The sequence below is a fragment of the Alligator sinensis genome, unplaced genomic scaffold, assembly GCF_000455745.1.
Source record: "Alligator sinensis unplaced genomic scaffold, ASM45574v1 scaffold836_1, whole genome shotgun sequence".
Lineage (NCBI taxonomy): Eukaryota > Metazoa > Chordata > Crocodylia > Alligatoridae > Alligator > Alligator sinensis.
In genome coordinates, this window is record NW_005842667.1 from 687,521 (window position 1) to 708,155 (window position 20,635).

At 44.0% G+C, this 20,635-nt stretch overlaps 1 protein-coding gene across 4 annotated transcripts in view; it reads right to left on the reverse strand.

Annotated features, from left to right (window-relative positions):
* PID1 (phosphotyrosine interaction domain containing 1) overlaps window positions 1-20,635 on the reverse strand; it is a 201,560-nt gene that overhangs the window by 124,359 nt on the left and 56,566 nt on the right. For 2 of the 4 annotated variants that reach the window (XM_006033832.2, XM_025215737.1), the window contains exon 2: window positions 4,682-4,828. In XM_006033832.2, the coding sequence (XP_006033894.1) occupies window positions 4,682-4,828 (147 nt within the window). Of the gene's footprint in view, window positions 1-4,681; window positions 4,829-9,436; window positions 9,490-20,635 lie in introns of those variants that run through there. The other 2 variants (XM_025215738.1, XM_025215740.1) reach the window with 2 other exon arrangements.

Sequence of the window (20,635 nt, forward strand, 5' to 3'; positions counted from 1 at the left end):
GAGCCCCCCCATGCAGCGTGGGGCAGTGGGGGGTGCGGGGCTCGCCCCCCTGCCAGGCAGCACCCGGTGAGCCCTGGGGCTTTTCTTTAAAGTACAGAGCTGGGGCAGGTGGAGGCATCCATGGGGGGGCTGAGAGAGCAGGCAGGGGTTGGGGGGTGCTGGCAGGAGACCTCCATGGTCCCCTCACCCCTCCCCCAGCCTCCCTCCCCCGTCCCAATACTTACCAGCTCAGAGTCAGCTGCAGCTCCCTGCTGCAGCCACTGGGGATTGCCCAAAACATCAAAGCTCTCCAAATCTTTTCCGAATATTCGGAGAGCTTTGAATCGATTCAGACCTTTAAATGGGTCCCCTGATTCTATTTGGGTTTGGAGATTTGGCCACTGAACCAAGCCAAAATCTCCTCCAAATCGAATAACCAGCTGAAGCTTCAGGCAGCCCTAATATATAAATCACTTATTTTTCATTTGGTGTTGCGTGGGGTTTCTGAGCAAAGTCAGAATCCCAGGTGGAGAAAATGTTATGAATGCAAGTAATGAAACAGCTCTGCCCCAAAGAATTTGCAATCAAAACGCACAAGACCAGAAAACGCCTAGACAGACAAAAACAATATCCAAGCAAGATACTGGTGCACTGGAACAGAGACTATTAAGGTACACTGTCAATAGTAATAATGCTTAGGAATTAGCTAATGCTCTAGAATGTTTCTCTGTTCCTGACTATCTTCTAATTCACGCCATATTTAATATGGATATAGCTGCATCTGGTTCAAAGTAATTGTTCCTCATCAATGCTAGTACAAAAGAGATCACAATCAGGCCCAAGAGAGTACATTTTTACTTTAATATTTTGTTTAACCAATTTTGCATGTACGCCGGTGGAATCGTCTTATTTTCTGGACTATAATTAGATCATTATTTTTCAGTCAGGAGGCAATATTAGTGACTAGAAGTTAATTATAGATTTTTCAGTCAGACAAACTCTGTCCCCTTTCATGCTAGCCTCAGGTGTTGCCAGTAAAGGTAATTAGTTTGACAAAGATATAATGATCAGGATCTGACCTACAGTCTTCAATATGACATGAAACCGTACCATACGCAGGTACACTGTGCTGCAGTAGTGCCTAGGAACTCCTCTAGACCAGGACTCCATTATGCTAAGACCTAGGCAAACAGAACAAGAACAATATGGACATCTAGGAAACTAACTCAGGACTTGATCCTTTTCCCCCTCTCATGCAGGGATTTTTGCACCAACCTACAGTTACAAGTATGGTTTGTTACTGTAATTCTTAATTAATGTGTTAATTATCAATGGGAGTGAGATTTGGCTTTAAGATGTCAATATCTCACTAATGTCAATTACCATCCATTCCATTTGGAAAAAAAAAAGTTGAAAAGGCTCGTCTCTTACATCTTTCCTGGATCATCCCAGCTACAAAATCACTTGAAATAAGAGGTCATTAAAAAAAATATGAATAGTATGCCTCCAATGGAGATGCACTTGAATTTAAATTATCTTCCCAGTTAAAACAAATGAAAAATGCAGACAGCTTATAACAACTGCATATGCTGTACTATAGAAATGTATTTTACTATTTACAAGAGCTTATTCCCAAAAAGGACTGAATGTTGGTAATCTAACTTGGATTAATAATATGCTTCATTAGGCTTCTGTTCCTCTCATTAAGGCCTGCCACATCCATCCAAGTATAAAGGAACATGTCATTCAAGTTGATGGAAACAGGAAGAATAAAATTTCTCTTAGGGCAGGATAGCTACATTTGAGTGAAACTACTACCATCTCCAATCATGAATACTTTAGTCCTTACTTAAAAGAGCCTTGCAGTTTAATAAAAAAGTTAAACTTATGACACCACTTCACAAGTTACAGACAACACATTTAACCTCTCTCCCTTTTTCATTATAGTAACAATGCTTGAAAAGCAGCAGCAGACTACCCAAGACTCATTTAGCAGGCTCCTTTTACAATGCCTCCACAGTTTGATGGGACTGAGAACAAGAAATATGAAAATCTGCAGAAGTTAATAATATACCAGAGAATAAAATCTACAGACAAAACTTTTAAAGATCTACTTTTTAAAAAGAAAATAGGCCCACATCATTTTGAGATGCTTCCATTTTGAGTCACTTATTTTCTGTCAGTGTTTCAAGTTTCTTACCTCCATCTCAGGTAGTCAGTGCTACACTGAGAAGAGGAAGTTTCCAATTGAGTGCATCATATTTAATAATCAAAGACCAACAGTTCCGATGACAACAATCTTATCTAAATTTTTAGCATCTGAACAATTACTGGAGGCTCACCTTAAATTCACATCCCCTCCCCCCAACCGCTGTGGCAGGAAAAGCAGCTACAAGGGGGCAACAGCAGGGAAAGGGCGGGGGCCTTGTCCCATGCCCTACCACACCAGTTGCCTCCCCCAGTGCCTGCCTTCCTGCCACCTGCCCCCTCCGCCACTTGCTTTCCCCTGGTGTCTGCCTGCCCATCACTTGTCCCCTGGAGTGACTATTAGGGAGGCCACTCCAACATGCTGTAATTCCAGTGTAACAAAGCAGACTCGATAAATCAAGTCTCCTGGAGTGTGGTAATTACCGCGCTGCAGCAGCCTCCTGCATCTCGTGTATCAATGTCCCCACACTTCAAAATGGTGGTGGGCATGCTTTATCTAAAGCTTGTTCAACGCCCACCGCCATTTTGAAGCATAGGGATGCTGATGCACGAGATACTCCAGGCGCCTTAATTAGAGCAGCTCTCAGAGCTCTCAGAGCCACTCTAATTAAAGCACCGCCCCCTCCTGCAGCATGTGTATAAATGCCCCTGATGCCTGCCACCCTGACCACTTGCCCCCCATGCAGCCTGCCCCCTAGTTAATTGCCTGCCCAGTGCCTGCTCCCTCCTGCCACTTGCCCCCAACCTGGTGCCTGCCCCACCCTAGCTATATGCCCCCTCCCCTCTACTGTTTGGTAGTCTGGCCCAGGGCTTGGAGCACGCAGTGCCTCTGGCACTGGCCAGGCAGCAGATGCAAGGGCAGCCCTAGCCCAGGACTGGAGCCACTGTTTCAGCAGGTCCCCTGCCACTGTGCCATCTTCTCTGAACTCCCCATTTGCCACACTATGTGGTCTCCCCCATGCTCCCCACCCTGCACTACAAAATCTCCCTTGCACTCCCCCAGTCCACACCGCAGTCTTCTCCAAGGCAAGGCTATGGCCAGAGCCAGAGTTGCAGCCACAGCACCCACCTTCCCCAGACTCACTCAAAACCAAGACAAAGTTCCTTTTTCTCCATGTTGAATTACTGGGGTGGGAGGGAAAGCCTCATCTGGGATTCAAATACAGTAAATATAGAACTAGGATTCTGTTTGCTTATAAATTCAAAAACTGTTCTGCAACACATCTTCACATGCTAGAGACACACTGAAGAGACACAGGATAAGTCAAAAACTAATCACTGAAACTCCACAATCACATTCCCAAACAGAGGTAAATTTGCTTTCAGAAAGCATTGCTGAACCATTTCACACTTGATAGGGAAGCCAGACTCTGTATGGGTGTTAATTTTGAGTGGTAATGCCCCCTAAAATGTAATTATGCATCAACATAGAGCACAAGAGACATCATCAGGAAAGAACAGTAAAACCTGCAAGTTAATATATTGTGTTCAGCTCACTTGAAGCACTTTATACTAAAGAAAATCTCTTCCCAGCTTTGATTATAGCAAAGAGTTACATGAAAGCAACATTCCTGCCACAGAAGTTTGTCACTGAAGCGTTGGTGGCATCAGCATGCCAGTGGAGCTGATTTTATCTAGGAGTGCACCTACTACTGTTGTAAGCGTGTCCATCAGAAAAGGTCACTGCATAGCAAGTGAGAACCAAGATAAGTAAACTGTTGCTTCAGTGCACATTACTGCTGATCATCTGATTCAGCTACCAGTAAATGTGACTGACCATTTGGTTCTGCCAAAGCAGAGGGCTCAACCATACAGCCCATGGGCCGGATCTGGACCGCAGACCTGTTACATCCAATCCACTGGTTTTCTAGTAGGCTACCAGAAGGGACTCCACATTGCTGCACACCCTGATGTAGCTGGATAAATTAATGTTGTTGTTTTACTGATTCAAACTCTAACTTAATTTTTACATCTGATCTAAGACTTTATCCTGTAAACCTATTTCAATGGGATTATATTCATGTTAGTAAGAATCATTGAATAGGTATGGGATGAGATTATAGTCATGTTAATAAAAATCACTGAATAGGTATGCAGGATTGGGACCCAATCTCTCATTTCAGCGTTAGCATTTATGCAAAATAATCATATTTAAATTAACCCAGAAGAAATGATACCATGATATAAATGTTATAATACTGAATATAATAAAGAATCTTTGAAGGTCAGGATTCAAGCAATTTTGATAACCAAAACTGTAAAACTCATTTAGAGTTTCATTTCTCCATCTGTGAGAACCTATTTATTGAGGAACAGAACTCACACATCAAAGAAAAAGACATAAATAAAAGATTTTATATATACAAATAGCACAGCATTAGTGCTACATAGTGGGGCTTCCAAAATAACAACAACATTTTATTTTTAATTTCCTCTTAAATGTGTAGAATACCAACAACTGTCTTATACCTGGGCTTTTTTAGTTTTGAAGTACCTTGCATCCAGTATGAGTCCGGGTCTTCATTAATGGAGTTGTGGTGCACAGCTCAATGGCCTCTGGTTCATGGAAGATCACTGTAGGAAGCGGCTCTTTTCGAAGAGTTAGGACATTCAATTTAGTCTTCAACATGGTCTGAAAGTGCTAAATAATTAAAAAAAGTTCAATTAAGTTGATTGCTGACAAAGAAAAACTGACATACATCTTCCATTTGAGTGACTTTAACTATCTATTCAGGACCTTGGAAACCTGATGGTGAAGTAGTAGATATTTTAAATATTGCAAAAGGGTCTCAATTTTCACGAGTGCCAGGTACCTGTGGATCCCATTGAGATTGGTTAAGATCCCAGTTATACATTACATATTTCCACAGATTAGTCATACAAGAAAAGTAAACCCCACCAAAATAAATCCTACCCATGATAAAGTGGAAAGGAAAAAAAAATACTGGGATAGAAAAGGGAAAAGGCAAAACCTCTTATCACTGTGATACTATAACTTGACATTTTCTCAATCAACAATGAGCCTTTCAAAGAAACTTTACTTTCCCTTTCTCCTATTATATTCCCCCACTCTGGGCTTCAATTTCCCTGTGATGTTCTGTTCTCTCATGTAAATTTAATTACGGGGACATAACAGTAGAGGAGGTAGCATAGAAACTTGCCACTTTATTATTTTTTGCTAATACTATTGCATAAGATTAGGATAAGAAATTATAGAAAATAAACTTCTAAGAGTATTTATATTAAATGCAATAAATGGTAAATTATTAAGGGCACCCATTTTAAAACAAATACTTTAAATAGTTTTAAAATTAAGTAAAACTCTTCAGAAGAAATTTCCAAACCAATTGTGCAGAATCAAAAACATGACAGAAACACTTGACTATTTGGGTGCTTCTATGAATTGATTATGAACTCTGAACCTTATACTGGTTGACCATCACTACTTCATTTGTGGGAAAAAAACAGAATTATGAATTGAATAAATATAATGCTCCGTGCAAATAACATATACTATGTATTTCTAAATAAAAATGGCTTCATTAAAATCTCCAAATTCAGTCCCATTAATTTCTCACACCCTTAACCTTCTCATTTTATTGTTGATTAATTTTCTGAATGGAAATCTTCATCTCTGATTTTGTAAATATTTATTGATAATAGCAAAACTGTACTTTAATTCTGTCAGCAGATTTCAATGTATTGTGCAGTCATCACTTTTAGATAGCTTCCTTTAACCTCTCTTTTTCTAGGATGAGTGGCTTTCCTGGTCACACAGGAAGGCTGTATCAGAACTAGCAACAGAATCCATGTATTTTCATTCCTGCGTTACAAGACTGAGAGCCATATAAATATTTGATTAATTTAGACTTACCCAAAATGTTATGTACATTTGCTCAACATGAAATTTTCATATGGATTTTTATAGATTTGGGTTTTCATTCAAAATGCATGAGAAGACCTCAGCAACGAAACTCTGTGTATAATTTACAAAAACATATTGCGAAAAAGCTAACTGAAAGACTGTTAAAACATACACTACTTGGAGAGCACATCTACATGAGATATTTACTGCATAGTAGACTAATTAGCTCTGCAGTAAACATCTCTTGTCTACATGTGCGGTCCTATTAGCCTGCGGGAAACTAATTAACTCCACAGCAGTAAATACAAGTACTACCCTGTTCTGGAGTTTTTTCACGCACAGCAGTGCACGTGTAGACACTGACCCGGCTGGATAGGGCATGAAGGTGCTTCGGTGCAGGGGCTGCCTGCCAGCTAGACCTGCACAGGAGCACCCTCGTGCCCCAGCCAGTCCCTCCTCAGCATGTTGAGCCAAGTCAGAGCAGCCCTAAGCTGGCAGGCTGACCTCCCGTGTCCCCTGCCAGCCAGGGTTGCTCTGACTTGGCTCAACATGCCACAGTCCCAGGGACACGTTCAAATGACATGCCATGGAGCAATGAACTCCAGTACGATATGCACCGGAGTTTATCGCTGCATGATGATAGTATAGGTAGATACACCCAAGAACACTTTTATCCCTACATCATATATGTTTAGAGTCAAAGATAGTTATAATAGAGAATACTAAACCCACATGTTAAACACTCTCATAAGCATGGATAGTCTGTGAAAATAATACTTGCCTTCCTATCCAACCCATGAAGCCTGTCATAACACTTCACAGCTTCTCTGAATCTTTCCATGTTGTTTATGCAAGCATTTATATTTCCACTCCAGTGAAGAGATCTACTCCTATTATTTTTAATCTGCCTTTGATTCACATTACACATTATCTCATCACTCCCCAAACACAGTAGCATGTTATCTCAGCAAAAGAGCTTTTTAACATGATTATACATTAAAGAATATACTTTGACAAGTCACATTATGGAGATGTTTGTGGATAGTTATTTCTAGGTCACAAGGAACATTCTTTTTCACAACCTTATTTAATTTTTTCCCCATTTTGATTACAGAATCTTTTCTTTTGAATTATCTAGGGTTTCGTCAGTGCATTTTTGCAAAAGCTTAGAAATAGTGTGCTTACTTACTGCCTTTCATGTATGCAAAATACTCTCAAAGTTAGAGATCTCAGTTTTCTAAACATCAGTTATGGCACAGTGCTTGCTAGTCCAGTTAAGTAATTGCTAATCTTCTAAATTGCACCTCTGTATCACTTAAATTGAAGTTAAATATAGGCTACAGATTTGCTAAACTTGCTTTCTTTTTTCTTCAGCAGAAAACATAAAAAATACAGAGTAATACAGACTTGGAACATAGGAAGATCACAAAGCTCTGCAAGAGGATTTTTTACCACATTCCTTCTTTTGCCAGCATTTTCTCACAGGTCTTAATACTTTCCCCTCCTATGACACCACCTCATGAACAACACAACTGTCCTGTCAAGCAAAAGGTAAATCTGGTACAAAGGCTCTCTGCTCATTTACATGTGTACATGGATGGGGAAAGGTAACAGGGAATGTAAAATAAAATTTATTTTTAACCTGGAGTAGTACTATATTACTGGCACACTGATTCATGACTGGAAGACTTTTGCATTAAAACTGATATTCTAACCTAGTGCATAACTGCTTCATCCTTCTGGGCCAAAACTTCTATTTCCAGAGATTAGCAGGCTGAGGAAGAGAAAAAAAGAAAGATACGGAGAGAAACACTCAACTGAAATAAAGAGCGATTCCTTCTTATACCCATCATTTCCTTTAATTAAACATATTTCTTTATAATAACATCACTCTTGAAGAGAATATTTCCAACTCTCTTGATCCACTGCCTGCTGAAGTTAGTGGAAAGACTTTTAAGTTCACTGATAATTTTTTAAGTTCACTGGATCTGACCCCAGACAGCTCATTTTGCCTACTGAGTATTCCTATCAACTTGTGAGGTGGAGAGAACATGGTGTAACCAAAAATGGGAAAAAGCTATGACAATGATCTGTTTCTCTTCTGTTTCAACAGCCATCAACAAAGACATTAGGAAAGGATAGAGAATACTGTCTAGCACATGAAAGCTATTCAGTATTTTAGTGAGTTTAAGAGTGGCTTCAGTCCAGTTGGCAGTGGACAAATGCTTAAAAACCCACAACTGCAACTGGCAGTAAACCGCTGACTAGTAGCCAGAGGGGGCCAGGACAGAATAAGCATGGATTCAGAAGTACGCCTCAGAAATAAAGGAGGTTATTTTACTTGAGACTGAGGGACATTGTTGATGTAGAGAGAAATCTGCACTATTAGTACAGCCATATCATAGCTGCCACAGAAAAGTAAGGATCTGCCAGCCCATACTACATAGTGAGATTCTGACTAAGCAAAGTACTTAAACATATGGTTAATTTTGAAAATGTAAGCAGTCCCACTGAAACATATGTGGTCTTTTCTTTCTTTACGTGTCCTTGGGTATGTACACACATACTAACTTTCTGACAGTTAAGCTGACTTCACTGTCAGAGCGTATGCATGTATGTGGAGCAGAGTCAACTTAAACCTCAGAGGTATATTATCTTGAGTTGCATAAGTTAAGTTGGCTTAGCTCACAAGATGGCTGCCACCACATCAAGGAGCTGTACATATGTATACTCCAATGTGGCTTAACTTAAGTTCACTTAGTTAAGTTGCCTTATTTTAAGTCAACTTAGCACTGCTTGTGACAAGGTATTTAGCAGAATTCACAGATTCTTTGAAATCTGACAGGGCTGTCCCATAAGCGATTCTGCTGTGACCTCGAACTTTCAACTTCTCAGTAGCCAATGTTAGTCAGTTAAATTACTCACTTTCTTAAAGCTGTGTGCATGGTCAAGTCCTTAATAAACCTGTGCCTTAGTTTCTATTCCAAACTGGCAGCTTTAGTGAAAACCTGGCAAATGCTAACCAAGGTACCTTAAACAAAAATTCAGCAATGACCTTGAAGCAATAACTTTCCTGTCTTCTTAGTTCACAATCTGTAAGATCCCTTAAGTAAGATCTTTAAGTTCCCTTAGTCCTTTAAAGGCATGACTTTTAACAATTTACCACATTATGGATCAGTGCATACTATGCTATTCACATTTTTTTCTGTGCCATAACCACTAAGTTTAATTTTGTAGTTCTTATATTGTCATCAAGTCATCTAGACATGAAACTTTTCCAACTGTGCACAAAACACACTGTGCCCATGTAAGTGGTCTTATTGATTTAGACCATGCTTGCAAAAATTTAAAGACTCTAAGCAATATAACACACACAGGACTTACCAGCAAGTCTGAAATTGCTTAAGCATTCACCACAGTCTGATTGTCAAAGAAAGCTGCAAGAAGGATTAGTGTTGTAATTAGCATTCTAGTTACATGCTTGTAAGCTAATAATACTCCTAAAAGGTTATTTTAATACAAAATCATGGCTTTGGTTATTGAAGTCATTCTTAAAACTCCTGAAGCTCCCCTTTTCTATTCAATTCACTACCCTCAGAAGAGATCACTCTTCCAAACAAAGAAGGTTGAACATGTCTTCTTCCATGTAGCTAAGCAGCCTTTGGAATCCTCAGGATGCCAAAGGTGGTACAACATGTACAATTTTCCTCAGAGGCCTCCATGATGATTATTACCCCAGGGAGACCAAGTTTTAGTCTTGTACAGTAATCACCTGAGTGGCAGCAAAATTTGCCACCCTTACATCACATAAGTAACTTTTTTTAGCTGTAGATTAATTTTGCACAGTGACCACAACTTTCTAACATGTTTTCATCATATCTATAGTCCTCTGAAAATGCAAAGACAGCAGGCACAAAAGTATAGTTCTACTGCTATCAATCTAAGGGGTATGTATTTACTAAATATTAACTCTAGCTCATAGTTTATGCTATAGTTAAAACTCTAAAATAAAGATTCTATGTTTTTATTTTACGATTTCGCCCGAAGAAAATAGTCCCGAGTACAAAAATGAATATATGTTAAGCATTTATAGTAAGACTATTTAGTGCTTCTGCACTATCTCTTTTTCAGCATGTAAATAATATTCTTCAATATTCACATTATGTAATGCTTAGTAGCTCTGTGTGTACATGAGAGAGAGATGATTTTTATTAGTCACAACATCATAAAAATCCAGGTAAGAAAACTATAATACAGAATCAAATTTAGCGAAATCATAGAATCATAGAAAAGTAGGCCTGGAAGGGACTTCCAGAGGTTATCTTGTCCAACACCTTGCCTGAGGCAGGATCATCCCACTCCAAACCATTCTATACAAATCCATTGCCTAACCTATTAGCAAAACTAGTCAGTCCTGACACAACCACAAGACATAACACCCTAGCCTGCCACAGATAAAGCAGGAGAACTTAAATGATGAGTTAGGGCTCCTAAAGAGGTCTCTTAGCCAAATCTGGTGGTAACATAAACTGCAAGTGCGGATCAACAAATAGTTCCAGATGCAGACTGATAAGAAATGAATTTGTGACAAAGAAGAGTTTTAGATTAGATAGAGTCAAAAGTGGGTTTACCATGGTAGTACTGTCTTGTAGAAAGTCAGTATCAGTGTACCTCAACCCCACAAGACACCCAAGATTAGAAACGTTTTTCCAATTTAAAGCCATAAAGCAGCAGTAACCAACTGCACATGGAATCTATAGTTCCTTCCATAGAAAAAAGGTAGCACACAACACTTAAATCAAACTTACTACTATGCACATAGTACTTCCTCTACCAGCGAAGTCCACTGAAATGCAAAAAGTGCTGATCCGCACACTGTACCACTATCCTGCAGTTTGGGAGAATGAACCCACCACTGTATGCAACTGACAATGCAGAAGAAACATAAGAAGCTAAAATATATTTTCTCTAATGTGATGGTGACTGTAATGCTCAGAAGTGGTGAAAACCCTACATCTACCCATCTTGTTCCAGAAAAAAAATCTCTATGAAGTTCAGTGCCCCTATCAATATCCTTACACTAGTGTAACTCCAATTAAAATCAGCGGAGCTATTTATGACTTATGCTGGCATAAATTCAGCCCAAAGAGTTTATGACCAAATACCACACACTAAGTCCTCCACTAAAAAAAACCCAAACATTTTGGTATGGAACACATGAACCATTACCTCTTACCAACCTTTTTTGTTTTATTCAAGCAAATAGAACTGGGTACAAACAAATATCACATCTGAGCTGCCTTCCTGTTTGAACAAATGTTACTATGACACTTTCAATACTATTTGCTGGATCTTAAACTTTGCCTTACAGTATTTGTTCTTTACTGGTCCTTTGCACAACATTGTGTGGAACAATACAATAAAATCCTCTTCAAAGAATATGGAACCACTTATCAAAGGTAAAAATCATTTGATCAGCAATATGTTCTGTACTGCAAAACTGAATAACATACATATAATTGTGTAGAATCTAGGATCATATCAGAGAATCATAGAAAATTAGAGTTGGAACGGACCCCAGGCAGTCAACCCCCTGCTCAAAGAAGGACCATCCTCAACTAGATCATCCCAGCTAAGGCTTTGTCTAGTCAAGTCTTGAAAGCCTCCAAAGATGGAGCTTCCACCACCTCTCTAAGTAACTTGTTCCAATGTTTTACTACCCTCTCCCCTAGCCCTAGCACCAGGCCCCTAGCCCTAGCCCCCAACCCCCCCAGGTCCCTAGCCCCCAGGCCTCGCTGCCTGCCCCAGGTGAGGAGTGAGGATCTTACCTTCGGTAAGTGTCCCACGCCACACCGAAGCGGCGCACTCACAGACCACTACTCCTTAGAGGGAACGTTGCCCCCAGCCCCCTCACCACTTTTGTTGCCCTCCACCTGACCCTGTCCAATTTGTCCACATCCTTTCAGTAGTTGGGGCCCAAAACTGAACACACTACTCATTATGTGGCCTCGCCAGTGCTGAATAGAAGGGAATAATCACATCCCGTGAACTACTGGCAGTAGCAACACACCTACTGATGCAGCCCAGTCAATTGCCCTGATTTCTCAGGAAATATGAGAACACATCTCCTGTTGCCCCCTCCCGCTTGCTCTTCCTCCAGGTCTCCCATTTCCCCACTTATACATAATAAAGATGTTCTGGATAATGTTTTTGAAAGTTATCTAATGCTAGATAGCAGGTTACTAAAATTGTATCTTGTTTAGCATATTGAGATAAATATATTCTACTAACTGAATTCATTAAGTCTTTTTCAGATGACAGGGTATATTTCGCTAAAAAAATTGCTAATCATTCCTATTTCATATCTCTAAACCGTATAAAAATTAAACGGTAATCAGCATAACTCCAGGATAAACAACTAAAAGAACTTCTGGGTTCTTGGGTGTGTTATTATAATTAAATAGAAGAAGCATTGTAAAGAGAATAAAGGACTGCATGTACTTATGAAACTACCAGATCAGAATAAAGATGGGAGCCAAAAGGAACAGGTAAGACAGGCAGTGGGAAAAATGAAGAAATAAAAGATGACAGAGGAGAAAGAACAAAATAGGACATGCAGAAGCACAGATAAGTCAGTTTATTTTTATTTTGAGCTGGCCTAATCTAAGAAGAGCACCTAATCTAAAAAGAGGACTCTGTATTCTGGTTATTTAGTGGATAAAGCTGCTTAAACTCCAAAGTCTGGCAGGAATTCAAGCATATACCTGTGCTCAGTGATTCCTATTGTCCCACCCTAGCTGCTTCTCACTCAGCATGTGGGCTTCTACTCTCCCCATTGTCTTTACAAAGACCCTGAGTGCCTTAGGCCAGGAATATACTGTGCCCAGCAGAGGCAACCTTAAGTACACAGCACAGCTCAGAGTAGGCTGCTTCCTAAATCAGAAGGGGTCTTTGTACAGGCCACAAAATTGGCCATTAAAGAGGCTTACATGCCCTTTTGCACCGCTTTAATGGCATTGCTGTCTGCACGCTCGGCAGCATATTGTGCTTTAAATAACTTTGGTATGTAGCAAGATAAAACACCTCCAAGGTGTTTTAGTTTCCTACCTAACAAAAGTGCAACAGTGCATGGGGTGCTAGAAGCTGACGTGCTTGAGGCTGGGCGGGCCCCGTGCAGTTCAGGGGCTGTAGGACCCGGCAGCAGCACGTGCAGGCAGGCGCCATTGAAGGAAAAAAAAGAGGTAAACCTGATCTCTCTTTTTTTTTTTTGTCCCCCAGATTCAGCCTGCCTGCCTGCCTGAGCTGTGAAGAGGCTGGGTGCTTCCCTCCACAGTTGCAGGTGGGCCAATGCTTCCCTCCGCGGCTGTGTCACACCCCCTCCACCCCAGACCACCCAGGCCAGGTGCTGCCTGGGGGACCCCGAAACAGCTCAGGGACTGTTCAGCCCACTGGCAGCTTGTCTCTCTCCCCACCGCCGCCGAAAAGGCAGGTAAGGATCAGGCCCCCACCCTTGTGTACACACCACAGGGTTTCAGGTCAGTTTAATTCTTCCTAAATTGAAGCAGTGTTTTTAAAAAAAACACTGTTTGTATTTAGGGAGAACTGAACTGAATTAAATCCCCGTGGCATGTACAAGCAGCCAAGAAGTGTAACTGCAGCAATGTGGAGCTACAATGTTGGGACCCAGATTTATTAGCATGGAGAAGGGTACTGCCACTCAACACTATTTAGCTGCCTGATGCACACTGCAGATGCAGCTGCACTGCTTCCCACCCAGAGAAGCACAGTGCTCAGAAGTGCTGTTGTTGGGGATGATAGGTTTACCATGTAGACATGACCCAGCTCCATTTCTTTGAGCATGCTCTTAGGCCCAGGTACTTGACTTTGACACCTTGCAGAGCCAAAATGGGAAGCACTTCAAACGGATCTCACCACGAAGACGTTTCATCTTGCTATCAACAGCAATTTGTAGGAAATACTTTGCCCCTTGCTGTAAAAAGTCATATCCTGTCTTAAAAAACCCTAATTAGCAGAATTTTATATTTATAACTCAAGCTCTCTACCAATGCCCAGAGTCACATAATGACTTATGTTATGATGCTCACATTGCACTGTTTTTTTTACAAGTTTAAAGAATTTCTGTTTCATCACAATTTAATTCATGTGAAACGTTTTGTTCTCATACCCTGTGTACTTTAGAGTTTTCTCTGGCTTGGATTCCTGGGCTCTGTTGCCAAGTTTATGTGATTCCAATCAGCAGGACTGCTGCCCAAACAAAACACAACCAAGATACAAACACCCTCCAAACTGGGGAAGTTTGGAGCTATACAAGAACTTCATGACTGAATCCCTGGCTTATCTCAAATGATCGGCCAAACCCAAATCCTAGGTCTAAAAAAACCCAAGTTTGAAGGATATTTGGATATCAAATTTACAGCTTGGAACTAACCACTAAATAATTAAAGTTTCACTATCAAGATCATCAGCAAGGTAGGAGGGAATCATATATTTAGATAACTCTAATAATGGTCTTCCTATACAAAATAACACAGAGCATCAACAGAAGGAATTACATGAAAGACTCGTATTGAATTGCTAAATTATACTCTGATAAAAAATGTTTATAGCTGATTTGTTTTATTGACCAGTAGAACATATATTGTGATATTGATTGAGGGATATATTTAGTGCTTGCTATGCATAGGCTGTATGCATAATTGTAAAATAAATAACTAAATAAAGATTTTAGCATTGTTAAAAACCAAGTCCAGCACTTGTTGCTTAATTTTTCATAACAGTTCACCAATCCAGAGAATTCTTTCTGACATAAGAGTTTTTCACACCAACTTGGACTTCACTCACCCATATATGCTATTTCCATGTTAATGGATCTTCCTTTATTTCTTGCATCCTATTTCTCCTAGGCTAGGGAGAAACTGGAAATTACACATAAACCAATTGAAGTGATCAGAAACTGGTTTAAACCTGTAACAGAACAGACATTCAGTGCACATAAACCAGTTTCAAAATGGCTGAAAACGGGTTGAGATAAACCTCGTTGAATGTAGTATCAGAATTAACTGATTTGGCTCAAACTGGTTTTTGCAATGTCTGTCCCAGACCCCTTGGTGGGTTAGGTTAAACCAGAGATCCCCAGGATCCCAGCATGCTCTCTGGGCTGGGATCTCTGCTCTAGCCCAGCCAGGCTGGCCCTGCTTCTCTGCTCCCCATCCAGAGCAGGGACAGGCAGGGGTAGGGTTCTGGCCAGAGAGGGGTTTAATTCCCTCCTCTCTATCCCACTGGCAGGGACCCAAGCTGGGTCTACTAGGCACTCTCCACCTCGCTGCTGCAGCAGCGGGTCACCATGGCCCCTGAGGCAGTCTCCCCTCTACCCCCACTAGCAGCCAGATCTGCCTACTCTCGCCCTGCGCTCCCTGCCTGGCTGTGCCCCTCCCTACTGCAGCAGTGGGAGGGTGCAGGGCCCTTGTTGAGGGCAGCAGCCCCTATCATAATGTGTGGGAATGCAAGCCCCTTCCCGGCAGGGGTGCTGCACTGCAGGGCCAGCAGAGTTGTGGCAGGCTGCACGTGACAGCACCATGGTCCCAAGCGGACCAGAGCCCTGCAAACCCCCCACAGCAATGCCACGGTCTGCAGAGTGGCCGCTCCAGGAAGGGGTTTGCACTCTGGAAAGCTGTGACAAGCTGCTGCCCACCACAGTCACTCACTGTTCCAGCTGCCAGGTGGGGGCGGGGCCCAGCCCCTGTCGCTCAGGTCTGTGCTCGGGGCAAGCCCCCTCTCGGCAAAAAGGGGCTTACTCAGCCTCTGGCCCCAAGCACAGGCTGAGCAGCAGCTGTGGCCAGAGTCTGTGGGCAGACTCTGCTGCAGTGCCAGCAGCTGAATAAGCTCCTTCTTGCTGGGAAGGGGCTTGCCCCGAGCACAGAGAGGCCACTGGCACACTGGCAGAGTCTGCCCGGCCTGGCTTCAGCTGCCGCTCAGCCCGTGCTCAGGACCAGCAGCTGAATAAGCCCCCCTCCAGCTGGGAGGGAGCTGGCCCCGAGCAGAAAGCAGAGTCAGTGGCCTCTCTGTGCTCAGGCCAAGCCCCCTCCCAGCAAGAGGGGGCTTATTCAGGCATTGGCCACTGGCACTGCAGCAGGGTCTGCCTGGTTCAACCACAACCACCACTTGCCCTGTGCTTGGACCAGCGGCTGAATAACACCCTCTTGCCGGGAGGGGGCTTGCCCTGAACACAGACCAAACAGCAGGGGCTGGGCCCCACCCCTACCTGACAGCTGAAGCAGCAAGGGGTGAGTGACCATGATGGGCAGCACCCCATCACGGGTTCCCAGAGTGTGAGCCCCTTCCCGGTGGGGGCTGCTCTGCAGAGCATGGTAGTACTGCAGGGGCTTGCAAGTCTCTGGCCTTCTTGGGACCCCAGTGCTACCATGTGCAGCCTGCCACAGCTCTGCCAGCCCCACAGTGCAGCACCCCCACCAGGAAGGGGCTCATGCTTACACCAACATTATGACACAGGCTGCTGCCCCCAACAAGAGCCCTGCCCCCTCCTGCTGCAAAGGCAGGGAGGGGACACGGCCAGGAACGGCCCCTGGGAAGAGGCAGGGAGCGTGGTGGTGAAGGTGGGCTGACCTGGCTGCCAGTGGGGTAGAGGGGGGACTAACCCTCCACCCTGCCTGCCTCTGCCTCAGGGGCCATGGTGCCCTGATGCTGCAGCAGCAGCAGCAGTAGTGAGGGGGGCGTACCCCACTTGGGCCCCTTCCGGTGAGATAGAGATGGGGGAATTAAACCCCTCTCTGGCCAGTTCATCCTGGACTGGCCATGCCACCCCAGCACAGCTTCCCTGAAGCTAAGGGCATGCTCTAGCACCTCCCAGCTCCTGTCCTGAGCAACTGCAGGAATGTGCCTGCATTGCCACTGTCCACATAGAATGTTTGTCCTGTTACAAACTGGTTCAACCTACGCAGATTAAACTAACCTGCAAAGGTTGAATCAATTCAGGCTCCAGCTTTTTGAATGTCTGTCCCTAACCCTAAACATCCATTTAAACTATAGCAACAATAAATGCATGTCTGTAAGTCTTTTTGAATATAATTAAAAAGATAGAAGTACCAGCATGTCAGAATTTTCTAAAGAAATCATCAGGCTGTCCTATAAACTTAATCAGTCCAAGAATTTTCCTGGTCAAAAGCAAATCAGAACCAAAATGTGAGCCAAGAGGAACAGGTAAGACAGGGAGTGGGAAAAAATGAAGAAATAAAGGATGACAAGGAGGAGAAAGAAGAAAATAGGACATGCAGAAGCACAAATAAGTCAAATCCGTTTATTTTTATTTCGAGCTGGCCTCTCATATGCCTTCCAAGAATTTTTTTTCCCAAACATGAGTTTCTAGTAGGAATGTTATTGGTAAAGCCGGCTCAATATTAAAACAATGACATCCTGCAGCACGTACCAAGGCTGTTGCTCTTTCAGTTCACTGTTGGACGCTTTCCAATATTTCCTGTGTCAAAGAATGCTTTAAAATTTCTCTCTATATTCTCTATATGAGTAGCAGACAGAAATCTAACACAATACTGGTCAGGAAGCCATGGATTCCAAAACACAATCTTTTTTAAAAAGGATTTTTGTCATATTCCTGTTCCTCTTCCTCCTTTTTTCAGTTAATCAATAATGTACTTATGCAGTTATATATTCTCTCTCACTGCATCAGTTAAGATTTCTATTAGGTGAGTGAGGTGCCTGTTGCAAAGAAGGAATTTAGAATAACCTTTAAGAGAGGAAAGAACTTTGGGCTAGATCCAAAAAAGTAATTATCTACCTAAAGTGCAATTTGGGAAGAATTTAGGCTCCTAAGTCCATGTGCATGATTTTCAAAACCCCTGCCTAATTACTTAGGTGTTGCAAAGGTCAAAGGCACATAAGTATCACCTGTAAAGCTACTTATATGCCTAACATTTAACTATTGCACACACCCAGAGCAGCCACCATTCTGGCTGAACTGAGTGTAATAGCACTCCAGGGCTACCCCCACGAGCACGTCTTGTGACTTCAGGCTCAACAATGCACTTCCAGTGTCTCTGTGGATCTGGCCCTTAACACTTGTTAATCGCTAATGTCATGCTTATGATATACAGGAGAGGCGATATAAAAAGGATGCCCCAAAGGCTTTCATGAACGTCAATATAATGAGCCAAATTAATTCCTCATGCAAGGCCACAGAATTTTTAGACTTATAGCCACGCAGTAGGGAGCATCTAAAATGAAAATAATCCATTTCATAGAATCAGAGGAAAGTAAGGCTAGAAAACAACTCACAAGGTCATCTAGTCCAACACACTTCTGAAGGCAGGGTCACCCCCGAGTAAACCACTCTAGGCATGTCTTTGTTTAACATTCTCCTAAAAAATTCCAAGGATAGAGATTAAACATTGGAACAGGCTACCCAATGAGGCTGTGTAACCACCCTCACAGTAAGAAAGCTCTGCCTAATACCCGGACAGAATTTCCGTAGCAGCAATTTAAAACCATTATTGCTTGACCTATTCCCTTGTTGCCGCAGAGAATCCATCCTCTCTATATAGCTGCCCTTCAGTTACTTGAAGACTGTTATCAAATCCTCCACCCCAACCTCAGACTTTTCTTTTCCATGCTAAATTATCATAGTTCTTTCCTCTTAAGTCATGTTTCCCAGACATCTAATTATTTCCTTATATAAAAGCAATTGACTTTATCACTGACCACTTGCTGGGCCTCTGCTGCTAATTTAGGGCATTGCTTTTCATTGATCGAAAGAGATACCTTGAATATTTAAATCTAACATACTCGAGAATTCCACAAGGTTGTTGAAAAGGGGCTACCTATCACTCTTAGGAGAGTAGGAGAGTGGAGGTCAAACACATAGGGCACGTCTATACATGCAAGCACGTGCACTTGCAGCTGTTCAAATAGAAGTGGTGCAAATTTGAGCCAGGGCGATTGTGGGGGGACTGTGGCTGTGGAGGGGCTGCTTAGCAGTGGTGTGTCCCCTGGCCCCTACAGGGTGCAGCCCCCCTGACATAGCAGGGCCACAGGGCCCCCCCAACAGGGTCCCAGGCACCCTGTAGGGCCACATCCCGCCCCCCCCGCAGGATCCCAGGCACCTTGCAGGGCCATGACCCCCTCCTCCCACAGGGTCCCAGTCATCCTGCAGGGCCACAGCCCCCCGCACAGTGCCCACAACTTACCCCCTGCAGCAGCAGTGGGAGTGGGGTACTTAGAGCCCGCTGCTGCCAGCCCCCCTGAAGTATGACATAGCCCCAATCAGCTCAGAGCTGGTGCTGCCTGTGACACTCATGGGGGACCAGTGCCACTCGCAGGTGTCACTCAGGGGCCAGCACCACTTGCAGGGACTGTGTAACACACCAACTTGGGCCCTGCTGACACTGGGGCAGCTTGCACAGCCAGGCTGGGTTGGTTCCAAGGCAGCAGGACCCGGCGCAGCACGCAGGGAGAGCGCACCGAGCCAAGCCAGGCCCTGCCGGTACTGGGGCCGCTCGCACCACCAGGCCAAGCCAGTTCCATGGTGGCAGGACCCGGCTCCGCACAACACACGGTCCCTGTGTGCCACACCAGGTCCTGCCGCCATGGAACCGGCCCAGCCTGGCAGCGCGAACTTCCCCAGTAGCAGCAGGACTCAGTTTGGCTCAGCGTGTCGTCCTTGCACGCTGCACCAGACCCTGCCTCCAGTGGCAGCACTGCTTGCTGCACGGTGGCTGTGGGGAGGAGGCATGTGGTAGGACCTGGCCCAATGTGGCTCAATAGCCTGGCTTTGAACTGGAGTGGGATGCAGAGCTCCAGGGGGCACAGCTCCTGTACAAACGCTCACTAGCTGCACAGCCCAGGCCAGATTGGGTCAAAATCAGACTGGCAGGGTGCAATTTCCATGACACTCAAGTATTCCTGAGCCTCATGGAAAACACGCCACACTGGCCCAATCCCACCCAGCATGCATTTGCACAGGAGCCATGCATCCCGCTCCGGTGCAAAGCCAGGCTAGCAAGCTGCACCAGGCTGAGCCAGGTCGGGTCCCACCACACGCTGCCAGCTCTGCCTCTGGCTCCATGCTCCAGCCACTCACCACCCCCGACCCCCCACTCACCACCCCGCACCTCCCTGGGGACAGCTCCAGGCAGTGACACGGCACTGTGTGGCCCAGATGCTGAATGGACCCACCTTGGCTCATCCAAGGCCATGCACTAGAGGGCCGGGCTGGGTCCATTTAGCATGTACAGAGCCCATGTCACACAGCACTTTGTCACTGCCACTGTGCCTGCAGCAGAGCCACAGCCACACTGCCTGATGCTGCTGGCGCTGCAGGGGCTGGGTTTTGGAGGGGCAGGCATGTGGCAGCCCCTCTTCCAGCCCTTCCACATACCCACCCACTGGGACATCCCCCCCTGCTGCTCCCCACACCCCCCGAAATCCCCCTCCACTCCCCGTAGCTCCCAACAACCCCCTCCACTCCTTATAGCCCCCAACATCCCCCTCCACTCCTGACACCCCCCCTGCCGCTCCTCACACCTACCCACACCC